The 12,279-nt window shown below is 40.5% G+C and overlaps 3 protein-coding genes across 3 annotated transcripts; 1 reads left to right on the plus strand and 2 right to left on the minus strand.

Annotated features, from left to right (window-relative positions):
• Window positions 1-218: 218 nt before the first annotated feature.
• LOC131472557 (F-box/LRR-repeat protein 12-like) lies at window positions 219-4,305 on the minus strand. The gene is made up of 3 exons (XM_058649871.1): window positions 3,719-4,305; window positions 3,514-3,589; window positions 219-2,817 (listed from the first exon to the last, which is right to left on the minus strand). The coding sequence occupies exons 1-3, from the start codon at window positions 3,817-3,819 to the stop codon at window positions 1,780-1,782; spliced, it is 1,215 nt and encodes a 404-aa protein (XP_058505854.1). The 5' UTR covers window positions 3,820-4,305; the 3' UTR covers window positions 219-1,779.
• Window positions 4,306-5,212: 907 nt separating this feature from the next.
• On the plus strand, window positions 5,213-8,460 carry cops6 (COP9 signalosome subunit 6). The gene is made up of 9 exons (XM_058649873.1): window positions 5,213-5,365; window positions 5,459-5,590; window positions 5,759-5,847; window positions 6,063-6,125; window positions 6,237-6,284; window positions 6,387-6,501; window positions 6,815-6,907; window positions 7,480-7,580; window positions 7,998-8,460. Exons 1-9 carry the CDS (start codon window positions 5,254-5,256, stop codon window positions 8,136-8,138), a joined length of 894 nt encoding a protein of 297 aa, XP_058505856.1. The 5' UTR covers window positions 5,213-5,253; the 3' UTR covers window positions 8,139-8,460.
• Window positions 8,461-9,042: 582 nt separating this feature from the next.
• LOC131472715 (uncharacterized) lies at window positions 9,043-11,796 on the minus strand. Its single transcript, XM_058650133.1, has 5 exons — window positions 11,719-11,796; window positions 11,131-11,198; window positions 10,979-11,023; window positions 10,749-10,909; window positions 9,043-9,895 (listed from the first exon to the last, which is right to left on the minus strand). The coding sequence occupies exons 2-5, from the start codon at window positions 11,183-11,185 to the stop codon at window positions 9,095-9,097; spliced, it is 1,062 nt and encodes a 353-aa protein (XP_058506116.1). The 5' UTR covers window positions 11,186-11,198; window positions 11,719-11,796; the 3' UTR covers window positions 9,043-9,094.
• Window positions 11,797-12,279: the final 483 nt, after the last annotated feature.

Raw genomic sequence — 12,279 nt, forward strand, 5'->3', positions numbered from 1 at the left:
TCATTTTATTAAATGTTTATGTTAGTTGTGTTACATAACTGCTGTTTGTACTTCGCCAGTTTTTTTAAAAAAAATAGAACTGAATGAATATGTTTATGTTATGTTATATGTTGTTTTATGTTATGACAGACAGAGACACAGACAGACAGATAGATTTTTAATGAGTCAAGATGATGTACAAACTCCAACTGGTTTTCAATTTCAATAAAGTCAGTCAGTTTGGTTGAAAAACAAAGACCTTTAATGATGTTAGTATATTATGCAATTCATTTGAATTCCAATATACAAGAGGAATAATACAACCTTCTTTGTTTGTTGAAAATAGATTTATTCAAAACAGTTTCGTCTTCAAAAATTCTACCTTCTTCATAACTGTCTGCGTCCTTTATACAATCAACAGACCTCTACAATTTACATTTCTCGTTTAATTATTCCTAAATAGCATGTAAAGCATACTGGGTTTTTTCTGTATCACTAAAACCAAACACCTGCTTGTGACAATTTAACTGTTTTCTGAACATAGATAAGAACAGGAAACAGCTGCATCATTGCTAGTTTCAAATCTATACTGTTGTAGCTGACACCTGCTTTTGTATTTACAGTGTGGCAGTGACAGTTCAATATTGTGTTGATGTGACTGAGTTTAAAAGGGTATGCAAAAAAAACACAAAACAAAACTTAAAACTTCCATATTAGTTTACAAGTTCTAGGCTTTTTCATATGAGCAATTTGTTTTGGAAGTCAAAAATGTAATTCAAAGACATGACATCACGTTTTTGTTATAAAATCATGTTTTTAAAAGAGACAGACAGGCTTGTGAAGTCCAAATCCCAATAAAGTTCTGAAATTGCTGTGTGAAAATCTCAGTTTGCGACAACAAAAAGCAGTCACAATACACAGCACATTGCCAGTTTGCCGTGTATGGGTCAGCGTAGCTTTACGCCAGTCAGGTGCTGACCAACGCCCACCACAATAAGCACCTTAAATTGGAATGTGAGCAGGTGCCCTTGCAGGTGGCCTTGTGTTAAATTAATGTTTAACATCATGTGGGCAGTCAGGTATGTGTTACACATGTATCTGCAGAAAATATGGCAACAGGATGCACTATAGGAAGAAAACAAGTGTGATATTCTGGGTAAGTTATTCCCAGAAATTTTAGGTCCAGGCATTCATGTGGACATGACTTTGACACATAACACTAACCTAACCATTACTGCAGACTAAAAACATCACATTATGGCAAAGCTGGTCACTTCTTTCGCCAAGATAATGTGCCACACTACAAATATTGTCCAGGAATGGTTTTATGGACATCTCAAATTACCAGACAGTGGGCATGGATCTTATACTCCATCACAGTAAATAACAACAAAAGTTTTTAAGTTGCACAATTAAGATCAAGTATTGTTTTTTCTGGCTAAAATATTTAAAAAATGGCAATTGGTAGGAAGTAAAATTGATGTCAAATCTGACAATATGATTATAAAGTTGATTGGACCATTTTTACACAAGATTTGTGAGGGTATTGTTATTTAATGATGCCAATGTCTGACAATCTGAATTTGAAAACAATATGTAAAAGGAGAAAACTGTCTCATATGAAATTTTAATACCTTGTAAGCCAATGATGGATAGGTATACTTATTTGTATGAAACAATAATAAAAATTAATGGTTAAAACAGTAATGCTGTATAAAATTACAGTCTTGTGAGAGTGAGGATCTAGTTTCAATCTAACTGGAGCCACTTGTATTTTTTCTACAGAAGTGGAGATGTCATTTAGTCTGCATTAATCTGAACAGAGCAGTTGGTGAAAACTAGAGTACAGGATGGTAACAGGACAGCCAGTGAGCGACGCAGACTTGGAATGGGATCCAGTGTCTCATTGTCATCGTTGCTGTTATCTCCTGCTTCAGCAGCTTCCTCGCCATTCTGCTCCTCTTCAGCACCACCCTCCCCTTCCACTACTGGAGGACACTGACGAGGCTGGAAGACCACGTCCAAAAACTCTAGCTGACGGAGTCCACGGAGTAGACGGCAGCTGCGGACTATCTGCATCTCGCTGAGGGTGCAGGCCCACAGGCACAGTTGCTTCAGGTCCTTCAGACGGCTGGCACAAAGTAAACCTGGCCCCACCTCTTTACCACCGAGGCTCAGTTCCTCCAGTCCAAGCCAACCTGCCCCCAGACCCAGGGAGGCCATCTGTAACTGGTAGCCCTGCCGGCCAGTGATGCCTATTTCCAGAAACTTAAGCCTGGAAAGCCCTTCCACACCACCAACACCATCTTTGGCAGCACAGCTCCTGAGCCCATTGGCTGTCACACGAAAGGTGTCACGCAGCTCTAGTCGACTGAGTCTCTCCCATGATGTCAGACTCTGCAGGTGCTGGTCCGTGAAAGAGGGCACATTGTTAAGGACTAAGGTCTGAATAGGAATTCCTGATGGAGAGCTAAGCTGTTTTCTTTTCTGACCCCGCCCTTGGTGTTGAGCACCAACACTAGACGTGGCTTCTGCTCTTTCTTGGGCAGGTGAAGTGGGCAGTGTTTGGTTGAAAAAGCCACGTGGAAGCTCACAACCACACAGTTCCAGCACCTGCAAAGATGAAGGTAGGAGCTGGGAACTTGACAGAGTTCTCAGGTCTGTGTGCAGAAGATAGAGCTTACTCAGGCGAGGGCACTTTGTGGCCAAAGCTTTCAGCCAAGACTCAGATAGAAAGGTGCCGCCTCGGGCAGAGAGCAGCAAACCACGCAACCGTAGGCACCTTAGTCCACAACCCAGGTACTGACGCAGCAGGACCCAAAGTATGCGGGATGTCACCTTGCACACAGTAGAAGGTCCGTGAATGTGTGTGTGTTGGGAGTGGTTGAAAGGAGGCAAAACAAAGAGTTTTTGTCAGTAACTTCACAGACACACAAAACTGTATATACAATAGTGTTAACTTCAAAAGACTCTTATGGCAAAATACAATGAGGATTATTTCAAAGTTCTCAAAATAATGAATGATGAAAACCTGCATAAAACAGTACACATGCACAGTAATTGAATACTCTGCGCCAGTGGTTACTCTGGACAGTGTAAAAGTCTGAAATGTAATGTATTTATGTATTAGTATGTTGACCATTTTAGATCAACAACTGGAAACTAGTACAATAGCCAGATCATTTGATTGAATCTATTCAGAAGCGCTTTTTTTTGTAAGACCTATGTAATCTCATAAAAGGTGATGAAAGCAAAACAAAATTATTCTTTAGATTATAAAAAATTGTCACAGTTGCACAGTTTTCAATGCATGTGAATTTGTAGATTGGTCGATGTTACTGCCAAAGTTTAACTTCAGTTAAGACTGCTGATGTTGCTTTTTTATGGTGTCAGATAATCTGATTTCATGTATAAAAGTATATTTTGAAGGAACGTCTTCAATGAGGACGTGTTGTGTAATTTTGAGAAAAGCGGTATACTAGGAAAAGATACATTAATTAAAAAAGGGACAAAGGCACGTTGTCAGTAACTTACTCCTTTCCACGCAGTCAGGTCGACAAACCTCCACAATCTCTGATCTTTAACAAGGCGTTTCCACCTCTTACATACTCTGAAAAACACCGTGAAATGAACCAGGCAACTTAATCGTGTGACTTGAGTCAGAACAAAGGCAAATGTGGCAGATTTCTGTTTCACAGGACGAATAACAGTGACAGCAAAAGTTGGATTACTCTCTTACCTTCCGGCCCTGACGAGCTCGCGTACGCTCAGAAACGACAGCACGTCGATTAAAATGTTTTCAGGAAAATAGTCCAAATCGCAGGCTTTAAATTCTTCCATTTTGTAAACAAAACTCTTCAAACCTTCGACACGGACTGATATCCGGACGTACAGGGGGTTGCGCCCAAGCCAGCGATCCCCCGGAAACAGATGCACATTGACTGTAGGACCTAGCGTTAATATCACGGTTCACTCAAATACGCGTTTCTATGAACAACGTGTCGTGTCTCAAAAAAACACTAATTAATTAAATGGAGCACTCGACAAAAACAGCAAGTATGTGTAAACGGTTATTTTAAAACATCCTGATGTGGCGACGTTGCCGCCGTAACGTTAGGTCAACAGTCCACTGCGCCTGCGCGGTTTACCGGACAAGATGGCGACCAGCAATGGTGGAGGAATGGAAGTGGATGGGGCAGGCGAGTATTTCATACGTATTTCACTGATTCTGCCGGGTATTCACATCATCCTGTGTGCACCTCGTGTTATGTATAATATTTTTGTCCAATCAGTGGCCGTTAGAGACGATTTATGTTAGGTGGCAGGTCGCGGGCTGGCTAATACAGGCGGATTAACGTAAAGTACATCTCCTGTGAAAGGTGTCAACAAATCAATCACTTTGAATGTTTCATCATGTTTCCTCTCATCTCCACTTGAGCGTGTAGGTTTAATGAAACACTTCTTACAACCTGGCTGTATAACAACACCCCGGTGTCAAAGTTAGGCTGGCTTAAGACGCCTCATATCTATGAGATAAAATATTGTACCAGCCTATCTGCATTATGTAGTGTTCAAAAACGTTTTAAGACATTTTGAATGTATCGGCTTTGATCAATAAAACGAGTGTCTGGAAAGGTTGGCAAAAAAAAAACCTACAGATATAAATATTAATTTATAGCGCCTTTAAAAGTCCATGATCTATGTAAATAGTGTCGACTTAATAGTGTTTGAATGAGTGAAGTTAAGACACTGCTCCAATCATTACAGCTAGAGGCAGTTGGAAGACGCCCAGTTTCCCACAAGTCAAAACACTAGTGGTGATTTGTTGCTGGATCACTAACCAAACTACTAACTATTATGTCTTCCTTGGGTCATCTGTCTGAAATTGTATTACAACTCTGATTTACTTTTTGAGCGAAGCTAATCGCAGACCCTCAAACAGAGGAAAAACAGATGTCATATAATAAGTGTAATAGATGGGACATTAAATGTTATTCACGAAATCTTTAACTAGTTCAAAAAAGGCTTTTCAACTTTCCAAGACCCAAGATGCCTCACCCATTTCTTATTTTGCTCCATCATTTATCTAAAATCCAAAGATTCAAATTCATTTACAATAAAAATAATGAAGAAAAATAAGAGTTGCTGGAGCCAGCTGTTTTATGGCATCTTAATCTTTAAAATCAATATTGTATTGTAATATTTGCTATAGAGTAAAAAAACAAACAACATCATTGCTTGTGTGTGACTCTGATTGTAGCCAGCCCCAGTGTTATGGCCTCAGGAGTCACTGGGAGCGTTTCCGTGGCCTTACATCCCCTGGTTATTCTCAACATATCCGACCACTGGATACGTATCCGCTCACAGGAGGGACGGCCGATGCAGGGTACGTCTGTGTGCTACTCATCTTATATTGTTGCATGATTGAGAGTATTAAAATAAGGTATTTATAACTGTTATTGTTTTCTCTTCTGTTTAGTGATTGGAGCCCTGATTGGGAAACAGGAGGGTAGAAACATTGAGGTGATGAATTCTTTCGAGTTGCTATCTCACACCATAGATGAACGGGTGTTAATTGACAAGGAGTATTACTACACCAAGGAAGAACAATGTAAGTGGTTACAGCTATGATTAATTATTTTTATGAAATGCAGCGATTTGGTTCCTGTTTGTATGGGAACATTTTGATTTGAATTAAAAACCTTTTATAGCCTGCTTCATCAAGAGAGCAGAGGTCTATATAATCCTTCTGTAACATTTCATCATCTCTCTCTCTCAGTCAAACAGGTTTTCAAAGAGATGGAGTTCTTGGGTTGGTACACCACAGGTGGTCCACCTGACCAATCAGATATCCACATTCATAAGCAGGTAAATGTACAGTAAATCTAAACAAAAATAAAGCAGAAATGTCCTCACCTCCTTGGACAGTGTCACATGCTGGCGTATGACTGCTGTGCACAACCAGTTTGAAACCTAAATAAAGAGACAGACATGTTTATCAACTTAAAATTTGCATTGCCATTGTATTGCATTACATTTTGTACTGTGCCTCTTTTTACTTTTGTTTCCCTTTCCTCCTTTAGGTGTGTGAGATCATCGAGAGTCCTCTCTTCCTCAAACTCAATCCATTGACTAAACACACTGATGTGAGTCACCCTAAATTTCCTCGATAGTGCGGTTACACGTTTAGATACAACTGCTCTAAACCTATTTTATTGGATTATTGATTTATTGATATGATTTATGTTTTCTTTCAGCTTCCTGTTAGTGTCTTTGAGTCTGTGATTGACATCATCAATGGCGAGGTACAGTTCATCTGTTAAATAATTTGCATACTTTTTTTCCTGCGTAGTCCTCGGCAATTAGCTTTATTTTGTTTGTTTTCTGTTTTGTTTTTTTGTTCCTAGGCAACCATGTTGTTTGCTGAGCTGACATACACGCTGGCCACAGAGGAAGCAGAGAGAATCGGTGTCGACCACGTAGCTCGGATGACGGCCACTGGCACAGGAGAAAACTCCACAGGTCTGTGATCTGATTCCTCAGTGCCTAATCTGCCATATACTCAGTTCTTCTTGTAGCTCTTTTTGCATTAAAATGAGTCATTTGAATTATAACGTAAAGATTTTGAAGAACAGTGTCAGATTGAAACGGTCAAGACAGACAAACGGCCTGTTTATAACACAAAGAAATAAAACATGGTTAAGATATAATCAACAGGGAGGTTTAAAGTTTTGAAATCTCCGCTTTTACCCGACTACCTGACCTGACGGTCAATAACAAACGGGAATTCTGTTTTAACAAGGGTTTTAACGTTGACATTTGCTGTCTCTGTCAGTTGCTGAACACCTCATAGCCCAACACAGTGCGATAAAGATGCTCCACAGCCGGGTGAGGATCATTCTAGAGTACGTCAAAGCCGTGGAAACAGGTGAGAGGACGAACGTGGCTTTTTAATGACGCAGTGAGGGCGAAGAAGAATGTGGAAATAGGGGTGGAAAACAGCTGTTTTTAAATGATACGTTACCCCCTTACTCGTACGCCATTAAGGGCCCCTCGAATACTCTTCCATAATTACAGGTGCCTGTTTGATAGCATCTTGACAGCAGCATCATCTCCCCTTGCTGTTTTACTCTGTAATGAATAAAGTCACACACCTGGAATGTTTTGTTGGGACCGCCTTTAGCTTTGATTACGACATGAGTTACCACTGATTAAGTTTATGCAATGTCACAACATTGTATTTAATTAAGTTTATTTGTTGATGATGGACGGTAGATTATGGAGTTACGTTTTCTCCAGCACATCCCAAACATTCTGAATGAGCTTTATGCTTAGACTCACACTGAGCAAGTGAAGCTAGCCCAGATCATAACACTGCCCCACAGGCTTGTACTGTAGACACTAAGCAAATTATTAAGAATATCTGGCTTTTTTTTGGTTGGGTTTCTCTCTCTGTGTCTCTGTCTCTGTCTCACACACATCTGCCTTCACATACTGCAGGAGAGGTGCCATTCAACCATGAGATCCTTCGAGAAGCAAACGCCCTCTGCCACAGACTGCCGGTCCTCAGCACCATAAAGTTCAAAACTGACTTCTATGATGTAAGCGAGCTTTTGTTCAGTCCCACCTCATACTGACGTCAATTGATGTAAACCATAACATTTTAAATCGTAGAACAATATGGGAGATCAATCATCAACAAAGTCTGGAACCAACAGGGCAGTGGTCCATCTAAATCCAAATTGCAAAAGCGACAAGACAAGATTATAGGCATGTAGGAGGAAATTTGGGGGTTGAAATACTTGTTTGAATTTAAAGAGAAACAGTTCAGTTTTAATACAAAGTAATTATCTCATTTGTTGAAAGGCTGTGACAAAAAGTGTTTAGCGTTGTAGACAATCTGAGGGTTCACAACATCACGTTATAAAAACAAATGTATAGTTTATGAATTAAATGAACTCTGTTGATGTCAGCTAAACCGATGCTTCCTTTAACTATGCCTCTGGTTTCCCCTGCAGCAATGTAATGACGTGGGCCTCATGGCCTACTTAGGAACTATCACCAAGACGTGCAACAGTATGAACCAGTTCATCAACAAGTTCAACGTCCTGTACGACAGACAGGGCATTGGCCGGAGGATGAGAGGACTCTTCTTTTGAGCTGGCGGTCAGCTGAGCCAGAGACAAACAAGCACTGCAGTTTCTTTTTCTCTCGGTTTGGTCTTTTGTCTTTTTTTTTTTTGGTTTGTTTTGTATTTTGGTTAGCAGAGACAAAATTCTATCAACAGTAGCTTTTTCAAACCCAGTTTACCGAGTTTTCACTTTGAACCTCCCGTGCATCAAAAAGCACTTGATTACACACCCGTCAGTAAGAGATATGTACAAAATGAATCCACTGCACATCATTGTTATATTATTTTACCCTGTTTGTTTTATTGTTTCATGTTTCTGTATGTAATAAATGATCTGCTGATTTTCTTCATGGGACTTCAAGTTATTCTTCTTCCTCCACTTAAATGATGACGTTAACAGTAACTGCACAGGCCGCACCGCTCGCTAAAAAGTCAGACTTGCACTTTTCAAACAGGGCTATGAAAGTCAGCTATGTGGAGCTTAAGGTTTATTGTCAGGCGTGTTTTCAGTTAAATCATCTTTTGAAGGCTGTTCCTGCTGTTTCAGTTGCCCTGGGAGGACAAGGGGGGGCAATGGGGGGTGGGGGGGTTATAGCTGCAGAGTTGGAGGTCTAACTTGAGTCAGCATTTATATTAACTAGACACAATAATCCCCTGCTTTATTAGTCTGCTTTTACCTCACATGTGGCAACAACACCACCCTCTTTTTTGTATTTTTACACCGTTGTGGAAGTATAATCAAAGGCCAAATACTAATCAACACTTTTGTCACATTTTATTAGTATTTACTCCAAAACATTTTTATTACATGCTCTCTTTTTTTTTTACATGCTGACAGTGATGGTTTACACAGTACGTCAAGTCGTCAATGTATTAAGGATTTAATTCACCGTTGCAGCTTATCAATGCTGTGCTCACAGACCCAAGATTGAAGTCTCGTCTTTTAAGAGAGAAACATGTTCCCTGTGACACATTCCACACGTTTTACTGACTGGCCTCCTCAGGCTCTTCAGCAGGATCTGCCGGTATTGGGTACTTGAAGCGTATTGGGTCGTACAGCTCATCCCTGGGGTCGTACTGCATCGGGTAAAAAGAATAAGGGTAGAGGGTTAGTTTCTTCTTGATGGGTACCGGAGGTACTGGCTCCTCCACGGTTTCCTCCTCCTCTTCCTCCTCCACAACAGGAGCTGGTGGTGGAGGTGGGACCATAACCTTGCCTTTGACAGGCCGGGGTGGGTGGTCAATCAGGCAGTCGGGGTCCCAGTAAGGGTCACAGTCATACTCCATGCCCTTGAAGGGTCCCTTGATGGGGCCCTTGATGGGGACAGGAGGGGACTTCTTGACATAGACCGGTGGAGGTGGGGCCGACTTCATTGGCGGAGGCGGAAAAGGTTGAGGCATTGCCACGGGGGCCGGTGCAGCCTTCTGCGGGCTGCAGTGTGGGTGATAGCGGGGGTCGCAGAGCACGGGCACGGCACCGCTGGGCAGGTAGACGATGTGAGGCTTGCAGAGTGGGTCCTCTTTGTTGCACAAGTACAACACATCGGCCTGGGCAAGAGATGGAGCAGCGGGGAGAGGAGGAGGAGGAGGGGTGGACTTTGGTACCCCTTTCATTGCAGGTGGAGGTGGAGGTGGAACAGGTTTGCAATTCTTGTCCTTAGCTGGGTCGCACATGATCATCGGCACTCCCAGTTTGTTCTGGAAATAGGAGGCGTTGGGGCCGTAGGTGTTTTCAAGGTACCTCATCTGCTGGTAGAGCATCCGCAGTTTGTCAATCTCGTAGATCTGAACCGTGGAACAAACGGAGAACAACGTGACTGAAGGAAAAACACACCAGGGAACTTAGTGGATTCAGTTTGTACTGTTTACAATCATTCTCCCTTTGCATTCATTCCAGAGGTTTGCCAACAAGAATTAAAGTCTATACAAAGAACCATATTTTTGGCCCTTGGTGTCTACACTGCAGTAGAATATCTTATCGCTGAAGGTACTGTGTGTATAGACTAGTTTGCAAGTTGTATGTCCAAGATTCCTTGGACATACAAATCTTATTCCTTTTGTATTTTCTCTGCATTGTTTCTTATTTTCTTTTATTTTTCAAGACTACGAGTCCATAATCTGTCTTGTATAAAGTACCTTAAAGGAATACTTAAGTACAAGTATGTTATCATAAAATGACTTTGGTAGAAGTTGAAGTGACTTTTTATAATATTACTTAAAGTAAAAGTCTTAAGGTATATGACATTTGCTGTACTCAAGTATTAAAAGTTATTTATTTTCTGATATAAAAAGTACAACATTTTTCTTTTTTTTTAAAGTGAGGACTAAGGATTGAGCCATGGTGGCTTTCAACTGGAAGGTTGTGGGTTAAATTCCTGGCCCTGCTAGTCTATGCGTGTCCTTTGAGCACAACTATAAAGGAGCTATATAAACACAGACCATTCCCAACTCTTCTTATTCTGATCTTATTTGGTAATAACGAGTAACAAAGATAGTGAGAGGGAATGTAGTGGAGTAAAAGTAAAAGTTAGTAAGTAAATTACAGATACGTGAATTTCATACTTAAGTGCAGTAAAGTATTTTTACTTTGTTACATTACAAAACTGCCCATAATAAATGAGTTTCACTGAATTCTCACCCCCTCAGTGTGTCCAATGCTGCTGTAGTATCTGTAATAAGACTGGAAGTCTGGGTTTCCTCTGTACCATTTAGGGTCCACGTTGCGTTTAGGTCTGGAGTGAGTCAAGAAGTCGTTAGCCTTTTCCGGCTCATATTTAAGGTGATTGAGAGGAACCATTTCTGTTAAAGAAGGAGAAGTGTGAGCACAAAAAAGCTAAATGAGAAGTAACTGAACTTGACTGCACTTACCGTCCTGCGTGAGTGAATTCAGTAATGATTTGGCCTCCAACAGATCTGGAAGAAGAGGGAAACAAATGGTTTTTTTGTATGTTAATGTCCTGAAAAAACCATGATACATTTGTGTGTGAGCAGTTGTGCAGTAAAGATTCAACTGAACTGACCTGGGAGCAGTGTCAGGCAGCAGAGAGCGCCCCCCAGCCATAATGTCAAAATCATTTTTGATGAAACCCTGCAAGACGAAACATGAAGGATTAAGAAGTGGCACTTTCAAATTATATTATATTACATATCATGAGCTATCAAAACACAATACTACAATATTCACACACAAACAATCGCAAAGACATTTTAAAAGGTAAACGTATAAATACACTGCAAAACAGCCCTGCTCGAAATGAGCCAAATAAGTGGTGTAAGAAAAGAAAGAAAGAAAAAACAAAGAAAACTAAAAGCTATCGCATAAATCTGCTCGAATCTTCCTTAAAATGTTTAAAACAGAATTGAATAAAGTTGTATATGTTTATCACAGCAAAAACCTTGTGTCATATAAGAAATATTCCATCTTGTTACTGATAAATTCAGCTCTAATATCCTGTTAGCACACAGATATTTTTTTTTCTTAAAATTGTATTATTTTACAAATTTTAAAAAGAAAACAAATAAAAAAAAACACTTTCCCTGATTTTACTTTCTTGAAAACCAGTGTTTGCAGTGATAATACACAGCAGAGTTGTAACACTTAAACTCACCTGGCTCAGGAGGCCGTCTTCCCTGCACCCACAGGGTCGAGTGGGTTAAATACACGACTGTGCGTCAGTCTCACTGGAACAGAATCTGCCGTCCAATCAGATCTCACTCACTTCCACAGCAAACTCCTGTCTCCACCTTTCTCTCTTTAATACCATTTAATAAGGGGCTTTTGGCGCCAATTAAGATTAAAACAGCCGCCGGACTTGAGCAGTGAAACCATAAAGAGACAGACTTCAAATGGAAATTCCTCATTAAATCTGGGTAAGGAAAGCGTCGCCTGCTGGGACGACTGCAACCGTGGACAAAATGCTGCCGACGTGCACAATATTCCGGGCCAAAGAAATAAAAAATCATGCACAACAACTCGTGCACCCTTTAATATACCTTTATTATGTCTGACATGCTCTTAGCCCCTAAAGGTGGTTATTATTATTATTATTTTTAACACCTGCTTTCTTATGGACTCAGACTTTTCTGTCTTGACAGAAGTAGTCAAACACTTTTAAATGGTGATGCCATTAAAAAAATACACTGCTAAAAATAAGGGATGGGACGATACC

The sequence above is a fragment of the Solea solea genome, chromosome 14 (genome assembly GCF_958295425.1).
Source record: "Solea solea chromosome 14, fSolSol10.1, whole genome shotgun sequence".
Classification (NCBI taxonomy): Eukaryota; Metazoa; Chordata; class Actinopteri; order Pleuronectiformes; family Soleidae; genus Solea; species Solea solea.